This window comes from Schistocerca serialis, chromosome 6 (genome assembly GCF_023864345.2).
Source record: "Schistocerca serialis cubense isolate TAMUIC-IGC-003099 chromosome 6, iqSchSeri2.2, whole genome shotgun sequence".
Lineage (NCBI taxonomy): Eukaryota > Metazoa > Arthropoda > Insecta > Orthoptera > Acrididae > Schistocerca > Schistocerca serialis.
The window spans coordinates 375,429,110-375,440,742 of record NC_064643.1 but is presented as its reverse complement, the minus strand read 5'-3'; the positions used below and the strand labels follow the sequence as shown (position 1 = coordinate 375,440,742).

General features: G+C 37.2%; 1 protein-coding gene across 2 annotated transcripts in view; it reads left to right on the top strand.

Moving 5' to 3' along the window:
* The first annotated feature begins 2,546 nt into the window (after positions 1 to 2,546).
* Positions 2,547 to 11,633, top strand: part of LOC126484043 (protein misato) — a 93,540-nt gene continuing 84,453 nt past the window's right edge. Inside the window, exons 1-3 of one of the 2 annotated variants that reach the window (XM_050107382.1) lie at positions 2,547 to 2,708; positions 8,239 to 8,319; positions 10,721 to 10,940. In XM_050107382.1, the coding sequence (XP_049963339.1) occupies positions 2,628 to 2,708; positions 8,239 to 8,319; positions 10,721 to 10,940 (382 nt within the window). In that variant the 5' untranslated portion in view covers positions 2,547 to 2,627. The remainder of the gene's footprint in view (positions 2,709 to 8,238; positions 8,320 to 10,720; positions 10,941 to 11,633) is intronic. The other variant, XM_050107383.1, reaches the window with a different exon arrangement.

Genomic DNA, 11,633 nt, shown 5'->3' with positions numbered 1-11,633 from the left:
TGGCCCACACTTCTTCCATGGCTACTCCCTAATAATAGAACTTTCCTCCTACTGCCTACTTTTTTTTGAAACAGCTGGTTTCCTGATGAAAGTCTGTTGAGTGTTAACTACACTTACATCTACCTGAGCCTCTTGCTTAGTTAACTGAGGTAGCAAGGCAAATCTATTGTTTGTGCTATTTATAAAACAGTCAGAGACTGTTCTATTTCTGTGGCCCCTGTTCCTTGCTGCCACTTTCCACTTGTCTTCACCTTTCTCCACCCTTAACCTCATCCGTTCCTCCCTAGCACTATCGAGTTCAGCCTTAAGGACTCTCATCTGCCCTTCCTGTTCTGCTATTTTTCTATCCCTTGAACATACTCTGCAGTACCATGGAAGAGACTCATTTACCTCCCCAATTCCCATGCCCCTACATCCCCCCCCCCCCCCCCCTGTGTAACCAGCTGCATAGAACCCCAGAACTAACTTTCCTACTGCAGTTCAAATATTTGTTGCTCATGGTTATTTACAATATTTTTACAAAAGATTTCTAGAAAATAACAATAATATTCTATTAACTACAAATCACAAGAGTCACTAAAGTTTTGTGGAACTCTAATATAAGTGCATACTATTAATACAGTAACGCAATGCAATTAAAATAACCTTAAAACTCGAACTTGTATACCTGAAAAATTAGGCCTTCACTTCAAATTAAGTTTCAAGGTGAATTTCCAAAAAAAAAAGAGAAAGCTTATTGTAAAAATAGGAGAATAAGTATTCATCATTTAAAGTATCAGAATTTCATTTTTATTTGATTAATGTAAGGTAAGAATTTGATTAACATAAGGTTCACTCTAGGTTAGCAGCTGAAAACTTTTCTCATATTGTAGTAATATGAGCCCTAATGCTGGTGTCATGAGGTGTAGCAGCCTTGTTCCTAGGTAGGATTGATTACTTTTGTTTCAGGCCAAGCTGTCTTTAATAATAAGTTAGAATTGAACACTAGAATTTATCCTAATATCCAGATGAACGGCGCTGGAATGTACAGCAGTATTTCAGCATTAATGTCTGGTGGGGAATGTTCTGAACACACAATTTTTTTTATTGCATTCACTAGAACAACTGTTAATGGCTCTTCAAACTTGTTTAAATAAACAAAGATAAGCCATGCAACTTAATTCCTGACAGAATATAATACAGTACATTTATGTGTAATTGAAATACTTTACCTTAGTATTACTTGTGGATATGTTTTTCAGCAGGTCATGAAATTTAAAGTATAAACTCTTGTTATAATGAAGATGTGGATCTAACCAAATACGATTGAACAGTATGACACAGTAGAACCAGCTGCCTTTGTCACAACTCTCATCAGCCAATTATGTGGCTTCATTGACTCTCCTAGGAACCTAAGTGATATGTAGATGAACTACTTGGCATGTTCCCAGTTTTTGTATATAGCTTTAACCTCTTGTATCTCTAATTCATGAAGTTTTCCTTTTGCACTCTTATAGGTGCCCGCATTCATGAATACTGCGTTCGCACATTCCCTTTGCTGTTGTTAGCAGCAGAATGTAAGCCACTATATTTTACAAACGTCACTTGCGTAGGTTTCTCGGTTGATACTTTGTATTTTTTCAATGAAGCAGTTGATGAAAAGTGCAGCTCTTAGAACTTTAGCCGTGTCTGATGTTCAGATTCTAAATACTCGGAATGATTATGTACTGTAAATACTACACAATTATGTTTGCTATCCTCAAGTGACCTCTTTTCATTTAATGGCTCACTGTGCTGATCTTGCTGCTGTCGTTTAAAGTTGTGCTCATAATTGAAAGTGTTGTGACCGATTTCTTATCTATCTGGAAAAGTCTCTTGTGGCTTTTCACACAACACAGTATCGCTGTTTCTGTGGATGAACATCTGAAACATGCATCAGCAAATTTTTTATTTATTTGTACCCATTCCTGCATTGTCAGCATTCAAACTGAAACGACGTATTCATGTTGAGTAGATAACATAACAGAACGCAATGAGGAAATGCTACTGGCATAGTTTTCTTTATTTGCTACAAGCACGAGCAATTGTAAACGCATCAATGCTAAAACTTTCAACGACTGCAATATCTTATCCGTAGATGGTATAGCGATAGCCATAGCAGGCACGTTTGCCATCGCTTCGTACACTGTAGCAGTGCAGTTCTCACCGCTAGCGTTCGGTATGGATCTGCAGAGCGTCGCCTGTCGCTAACGTCAAGAAATTTGTCAAGTACATCCGTTATGTACCGATTTTCCTGTGCCTATTAATAAAGTTTATCATTGTTGGTTCTCCAATTCTGATATTGTATTTAGACTTTTTGTATTAGGGGTGGAATCTGATAATTTCACTTTCTTCTTTTGGTCCCGAACTAAGAAATATGGTGTTGTGTGGGTTCTATCTAGTATGTACATATCACCATTTAAAGTTTACAACGCCTTCCATTCCGGTCCGCTCCGTTGACGTCCAATGTGAATCGACCTTTATTGTATCCAATTTCGATAGGTTACAGAATGGTGTGTAAAATATATGTGAGCAGAGAAAGACTTTGACGTTGAGTTGCATGTTGATGGGGGGAGTTTTTGTTTGAACTGCGAATTTTAAAATTCAGCATGACATCTGGAAAGGAAATATTGACAATACAGTTAGGTCATTATGCGAATTTTGTGGGTAGTCATTGGTGGAATATACAGGTACTTTCTAGCAAATGAAAGAAAGAACAATGTTTTATAAAGTGGTATGCTGATCATAGGAGATCAATATTTGTTTTGGAAGACATTATAATCTGAGTTCAGTTCGCCATCAGTCGAGACCGTCGGTATATGTAGTTAGCATACAATACTTGGATTATGACGTGCGTTTCTTCGCAATTTCAAAAAAAACTCTTAAATAATAAAATATATAGCAACAGAACACATTAAAATTATTATGTCCTGGTCCCAACGAATGTCATGAAAATTCCAACCCTCTGTCCATAAGCGTTGATATCTTCAAAAGTAAAACGGGAAGTTGTGGTTTTACTATATGACTGATGCACACCTAGATTTTTGTTGTTGTTGTCTTCAGGCCAGAGACTGGTTTGATGCAGCTCTCCATGCTACAACTATCCTGTGCAAGCTTCTTCATCTCCCAGTACCTACTGCAACCTACATCTTTCTGAATCCGTTTAGTGTATTCATCTCTTGGCCTCCCTCTACGATTTTTACCCTCCACACTGCCCTCCAAACTTATTTCTACACCCATAAGGCAGACTGAATTATTCACTTTTCCTCCACTCGCCTAGGAGAAGTTAGCCCTATTACTTTTCCTCACCCACTCCAATTATAAATGTTCCCTGCATACTCCATGGAATTTGACGTTATTGTCTATGTATGGCAGCACTAGCTCTTTAGAGAAATTTCTAACCATAGGTTGCAAATAAGGAGAGAGTCATGTTGATTTGGATAAGTTGATAGCCAAGTGCTTAGCCCAGGTGCACTTACTGCCGCATTATTGCTGTTGCTTCAGAGTTAGCATAGTTTGGAACAACTATCTTATTCGAAGACGAAGAAGGTGTTTCAATATTTCTCAACACATATTTTAAATATCTGCCCCAGTTTATTTTTTCATAATGCCTGAGCTGCAAAACATTGTTACATTGAGAATACAGCCAACAATTACTGTCTTTTGTAAGGCTTAAGATGTCAAAAATATAGGCCTAGTCATGACGGAACACAATGACAAAAAGTATCCTATTGTGTTCTGTGACTCCCAAGCCCACCAGTTATGTGGATTCCCAAATTCTCTTTCTGAAATTAAGATGTAATGACATGCCACAGAAATTTACTTACATAAAAGTTTAAATTGACATACTGCACTACAGGAAAACAACTTAAACTTTGAGTGGGGAACCATAAATTATGAAATCACACTAGGTGTTGTTCTGAGCCCATTCCTCTGTGAAAATCACACAGCCAAGCTTCCGATTATTTAAAAAGATTCTCCACAAATAATGTTTTCAAATGTCATAAACATATTTACCAAGGGACCAAATACAGCCATACCAAAACACAATCAGAGGACATCCATATCCACTTAGACCTGCTTTACTGTAAACAGTCCACAAAACATGTATATCTGTGCAGTTTAAAACTAGAAAAATTAGCCTGTCAAACAACGGAAAGTCCAGGATGGAGTGATAAGCGAGTTGGGGTGGCAGTCATTAAAACAAAATTTCCATCACCAACTTTCTCCTCTGTAGGTAAAAATATTGTACTGTTACCAGTCTACAAAGGGAGAAATGATGTAATGGAAATAAGAGAAGTAGTATCTTGTACAGAAAAACTTAAGTGTTAATTTCTCCCATGTGGTCTTAGATAGTGGAATGGTAGAGAAACAGTCTGAAAGTGCTTAGAAGACCCATCTGCTAGGCACTTAATTGTGAATTGCAGATTAGATGTAGAAACTTGTGAAAAATTCCTTTGTGGTTCAGCTGGGTACCAAGCAAAGCTTGTGTCAATACACATAAAATAGCCAAAAAGCTTAGTTTTATGTGTTTTGCACTAAAAAGTGTTGAATTGAAGATGTGGGTTCTAGTTTATTTATATAATTTCTCTTCCAGCTGTTTTACGCTAGTATTGTCTGAGGCAATGAAGCTAAATTAAATGAAGTTTTTAGCCAGCAAAAACAAGCAATAAAACTATTCTGTAAAGCTGATAACCACCAGTAACAATACTATTCTGTAAAGTTGGTAACCACAGATATTGCAGGGGCCATTTGAAATATGTTGGAATTCTTACACTCACTTCTCATTCATATATTACTTTATGATATTCTTGGTCATAATAAAAATACATTTTCGATTCATCCATCGGTAATGTGATTGATGAAAATAATTGTTGCATAGATTATGCTGCTTTGTTGTAGGCTGCTGATTCTGGTGCAAAATGTGTCAAGAAGTTCCCATAGCACATAATTTTTTTAAAAAAAATTGGGTATCCCCACAAATTAAATAAAAATTTAATATTTTATCTAATAAGCACCCTTACAAATTATCTAGATTCAAGCACTGAAGATCCTTGGTAGTTGCTTGTCAAGCAGCTATGTTTGCTGTAATCAAGCATTAGTTATGACTGTTGTTCCATGATAAATATACTAGTTCTGTAGATATTAAGGTTGCACTATATTCCAAGGAAAATTACTTCATGATTGACATTTCAGCGAGTCGAGCAGTATGTGCCAGCTGGCATCTAATCGTAGCTCTTTCTTGAGTGCCACATGTTCACTGTGTAGATATATGCAGAACCTTTTGAAGCATGGTTGGCTACACCCTGGAAACATTTCCCTCCAACCCCTTCAACCTGACAGTCATAAAGTAAATTTGACTACAAGAGGTAAAAAACAGGAACACGTTGAAACTGTTGAAACAGTTGCAGTTTTTCAAAGTAGCAGCTTTCTTTCTAATTTTGCTGTCTTAAATGTCGCCTGAGTAAGCACTTGTAGCAGATCAGTATAGTAAATTTTAATTTATCTGGCAAGCTGTCATTGTTTGATAGCTAGTGAGAATTATGTATCAGAGTGTTTTCTGTGGAATGGAGAATATGCTGTCAGGGTTCCCTCAAGATTTAGTCATTGGCCAGTTATTCTATCACTGTATATCTGTTTCACATTTGTAACCACCACTTGTATGTTGATGATATCTGATTGTTTCTAAGTGCCAGCTCTAAGAATATTGTTACCTCTTACAGTATCAAGATTAACCCAAAACTTTGGCCTCAAACTGGGCCATAAGAAGTCACATGTGTATGTATATACATATATATGTTTTTTTTTGCTGTCCTCAGGATGAACATCTAAATTAGGTTGCAAACTGCCAATTGCAACACCATGGATGAAATATCTGTCTTTCCTGTAGTGCGAGTTCCATACTTAGAAAAATATTTATATCTGAAATAAAAGATAAAAACTAGTCCAGAATCTCCACCATTTTGATGAAGTACAATACAGCACAAATAGGGAAAATTCCAGGTGACTCAAGCTTGCTTTGAATGTGTGTGTACAATATGTTTGCCTTCTTATGCTCAGTTACACCTGGGTAAGCAACACAGTTCTCGTAAATTCTGTGCTGAGAGTTTCACTGGACTCCCTAGCACTTTCCATTCCATAACTGCAGCACAAGATCTGTTTTGTCTATTGTCTTATAACTACCGATGCATAACTCTGAATCCTTCTCTTAGTTGCACATATACAGAGCTAATTGATGGATGCAAATTAAAGCCACCTGACAGTTGAGCTCGTGGTGCATCAAACAACAGGCAGGATATTTAACTTTTAACTTTATAAACAGTTTGTTGTCGTTCACATTTCTTTTGTTATTTTGTTGAAAGATTTCTTTTAAACCAATCAACTAATTAAGTTCCTTATAATGTCTTATACACAATAACATCCCTCATCTTGAAATTTTCAAGACCAGCCAAAGCTGCATTTATACTCATCATATTACCCACAGTTATCCATCCATTACCATGGCCAACTGCATCTGTGTGAGCAATACTGAAAGAAAGCTTCCACCTACAAAAACATAAGGGCCAGAAAGGATAGTGCCTTTAACAGTTTTACTATTGATCCTCTTTGAGCCTGATGTCAAATCGATGCTATTGATAAGCTTGTAAACAGTAGCCCAATGATCTGCTCATCGATGTCGCCTGTAACACGACATGACTAAGTAGCTCTGTTCAATGCAGTTGCCTGTGCAGCAGCCTTGAGTATGCTAAATCACTGCCCATCATTTGACACATTCCACATCCTTGTGACTAACTCACTACCTGGATCTACAGAATACAAGATAAATAAATAAATCAGCAGTATTTGGTGTCTCATACCATAAGTAGTGCAAGAAATAAGGTAATGCTAAAGTGCTGACACACTTGGATTTGTTTCCTTTAATTTGGAAGTGTTTTCCATGAACCAATGTAATATTTTGTAGACACTGCAAACAGAATAAAATGGTGTGCCAAACAAAAGTTCAAACTGTTGCTGTTGACATACTGTGTTATACATCCAGTCTGTCCTATCACATGTTACAGATTGAGAGAAAGTTTCAGCCTGCCAGTGCTCTCACTTTTCCAAGTCCCACAAAGGCTTTTATATTTCATTTGAGAAAATATTTGGAAGAGAACAGCTTCCTTATGGAATAAAGGAACTTCCACTTTGATTCGAAACGTGATCTGTAGCAAGTTTCATTTTATCCAACACTACTACTACTACTACTACTACTACTACTACTACGTGATCAGGCCCAGTGGACCACCTGCATCTACAAGTTTCCTCCTCCACTGTATTCTGTCCTTTGCTGCTATCCACCATCCGTTCACACCTATTGACACTTGTTTAAATCTTCATGGAGTCCATCCCTCCAATGCTTCTTGGGTCTCCCTGGCGGTCTCTTTCCAGAAGGTGTGAAATCCAGAAGCTTCCGAGGCCATCTGTGATCCTCCATCCGGGCCACATGGCCGGCCCACTGCTTTTGTTTGGCTCTGACAGTTCCTGCTGTGTTGGGCTGCTGGTATAGTTCCTCAAGCTTTTGGTTGTATCTGATCCTCCATTCCCCTATATCTGCATCCAGAACCGGACCGAAGATCTTCCGAAGCACTTTTCTCTAAAAAACAAGGAGCTTATGGAAGTCCCGTTTCTGGATACTCCATGTCTCACAGCCATATAGAACAACAGGCTGGATCAGGGTTTTGTACAGTCGAATCTTGAACTGTCTGGAGAGATATCTGGACCGAAGCTGTTGTGCTAGGCTGTGGTAAGATCGGTTTCCTGCTTGTATTCTGGCATTGATCTCTGCTTCACATGACGAGTTCTCAGTGAAAAGTGCCCCTAGGTACTTGAATTCTTGCACTCTCTTGTAGGACTGGTCCCCAACCTGCAAAAGGATATACTATATTGATTTTAGATTCGTGGAAATGGCAGCAATCACATAACAACCAGTGCAATTCCTCACCTTCTAATTTTCTTTCATTATTTATGTTGTAATACAAGTTTTCTGCTCTTTCGTGGCCTAATTTTTTTACATCACTGTGATGTCCTCTGACATTTCTTTTATCGTTATCATATGTATTTATATTGATTTTAACATGAATTATTTATAACAACACATTTCTTTACAAATTTAGCCTCTAATTTTATAGAGGAAACTGTAGGTGTTTTTCTGGAGTGCAGTCATGTTGTTTTCTATTGCAGGAAATGGGTTTTGACTACACTGGTGCATCAGTATCAGACATAAACCATGATGTCCTTTATAGAGAAGGTAAAACAGACAAGGTAAATTTATAGTTGTTGCTATATTCTAATTGGTGCAAAATTTGAAATATTAGTTTAAAAAACATTTCTATGAATGCTGAAGCTATATGTCTCTTTGGAATAATCCACTTTTGTAATTGAAATCAAACAAATTTAGGAATTGTATCCTCAATTTTTTTCTGGTAATACACAGCACAGTATCCTTTTCTTTCTTTTGTAATCTTTTCATTATGCTTATATGACTGGCACTGCAGAAGCTTCTCGTAATAAAAAGTAGGGTACAATGGCACATTATTTCAGAAAGTCATGAGAGATTTGTGTGGGTAAAGGAACAATGTTCCCGTTAGTTGGACTTATTTTCATAGAGTGATAATAAGGAAATGAAGAGAGGCTTGGACAAAATTTCTACTTGGTTAATGAATGGCAGCTCTCTTTAACAAAAGAAAGAACTGAATAATATATGATTACAAGGTTACTGATGAACATTTCACATCACTTACGCACTTAAGTGTGAAGCTAAGGAGTGATGTGTAGTGGAATGATGAAGCAAAATCAATACTACAGATGGAGAGTGGAAGTCTTACATTTGTTGGAAGGATCCTAGGAAAGTGAAGTGCACCTGTAAAGGAAATCACATACAAGACAGTAGCATGAACAATTCCAGAGAATTTTTTGCAGTTTTTGGAGTCCTTATCAAGTAGGCAATGACAATAGACATTGAACAAAATCAGGTATGTTCTGCTAATACCGTAAAAGATCAGTACAGCCCATATTAAAATGTAAAAGAAATGCTAGGGGAATTTAAATGCAAATCCGTGGAAGAAAGACAACATAATTCTTGTGAAACCTGGTTGAGTAAATTTAGAGACCTTGTATCTCCAGAAAGGCTGTGCTATCATCATGCTGTTACCATCATGTTATCTTTAGTGGGGATAGTGAGAGTAAGAGAGAAGAGGGCATGTACAGAGTCTCATAAACAGACGTTTGTCCCTCACTCAGTATGTGACTGGGATAAGACAGAAAATGACTGACTTTTGTATGAAATATCCTATGTCATGTGCTATACAGTTGCTTTTGGAGTATATATGTAGATGAAGATCAAGCACACTTGCTGTAATCCCTACATTAGGGTCAAGAAATGTGTATTGAACACAAAATTTGCATCTGTAACATTTGCCCATTAGCTCACAAAACCAAACAATAATTGTTCCTGGAATTCTAAGCACAACTTCTTTGCTGTGCATGGATATTGCAATTATAATATGAAGCACAGATTCAAATACGTCTAAGAGTAGTGGAAATCGCACCCTCATCAAATAGAAGCACATCACGAAAATGTTATATCAGCTCATGGAGTGCAGATTGCAGACTTGTCATTATAGTCGCACATTAAGTTGGAACACAGCTATCAGTATCCAAACACAAGTCCAATCCAGTCTAGTTACACAACAGCAGCAGTTGAAGTTCACTTCACAGAGGCAGATTTGGATGATAGCAGCTACTGATGGAAAAACTGAGAGAGAACCAGCCACTGGGCGGCACTTTATTGGCTCACTATGGAATGCCATCCCTGCATTCTGCTTTTTCTACTGTTTGTTTCATGTGTACATTCCACTTGTCATTTTGGATAGCTACTTCTAGATATTTTATGGCAAACACTGTTTGTAGCAGTTTCTCATCAGTAGTGTAGTTGTACAGCAATGGCTTTCTTTTCCTATGTATGCACAATATGTTTAATTTGTTTATGTTGAGGGTCAACTACCAGAGCCTGCACCATTCATCAGTCCTCTGTAGGTCATTCTGCAAATTGTTTCTGTATTCTGGCATTTTATGTTGTTGTGGACAACCACATCATCTGTGAATGGTCTTAAAGAGCATCCAATTGCTTTCTACTATATGCCTGTTTACTGGTCAGTGCTTCTTGTGTTCACTGAAGTGCAGTCTGTAGTCATACCACTGTTCACCTTTCCTCAAGCTTTCTCACTTCAAATTAAAATTAAAATGTTTATGCATTGTAATTAAGTTTACCATCTTGTATGCTCAACATTTAAAAAAATCAAGAGTTTTCTGTTGTGATGTTACTATGAAATTTTAACAGTTTATGCAACATTGTCTGTCTTCCGAAACATTGCTATTGCTTTCATATTTTCAAAATTTTGTTCTTAATATCTGTGAAACATAGTTAATCTTCTAGATTCATGTTATAGTATTTTTTTAATTTTACATTTGCACGAAGTAGGACAAACAGAGACGACAATTTTCCAAATATTAATAGAAAATAAATGTACTTTTGTAATTTAAAAACAAAGGATTTTAATATAAATGTTCAAAATTACTGTTTTTAGTTTTACTATTTAGCTAATACATGAAGCTATATGCTTGTAATAGGTCTTATGAACAACCTTTGTTTTGTTTGTTTAAGGGGTATGTGACATTTACACCAAGGCTTCTATTAGTTGACTTGAAAGGCAGCCTACGCCATCTTCCTGAGCAGGGAGATTTATATGAAGAGGTTCCTGACTCCAGTAATGTAAATGTATTATGGCCTAAAGAGAAAGTCGATGTTATACAAGCTCCAAAGCCAGAAAAAAATGAATTTTTAGAAGATTTGTCTAAAGAGCACATGGAACCAGAAGAAATTCGTAAGTGTATACTGATTTAACAGTACTTACATAAAAATGGCAGAAGAGGCATGTCCTCATTGAAGAAACACTCCCACATAACTGACTTTCCCAATTTTTCTGATTTTGATCTGTTGGCATTACTTGGTTTTGCACATCTACTGTTACTCCGGGAGTGATGAATTTTGAATTCTTTACAATGAAAATTTAGCTGAAATATGACTGCATAAGTCAGTAAAAAAAGTTGTATATTTTACAGAACTGTGAGAGAAGGAAATACAAGGTGTACATAAAGTTTGGGAACACTTTCAATTATTTATTGCACACGAACCAAACATTGTACAGATATCATACATATATCATTTTGAAGAGAAAACCTGGATGTTTTTTCCATGTATACCGCCACAGCATAGTTTGGCAATTTGCCGGTAGTCAGCACTAGTCGCAAACATGGCAAGTTCAGGTGCAGAGCGAGCTTCCTGTGTGTTGGAGTTCGAAATGACCTTCCCGATCACCAGATTTCACTCTGTGTGACTTCTTTCTGTGGGGACACATTAAAGATCTGGTGTATGTACCGCCTCTACCACGTGATGTAGCAGAGCTCCGGGAGAGAATACGGGAAGCAACTGCCACAGTCGACGATGCCATGCTGGGATGGGTATGACAAGAATTTGATTACCGTATTGACATCTGCAGGGTCACTCATGGTTTGCA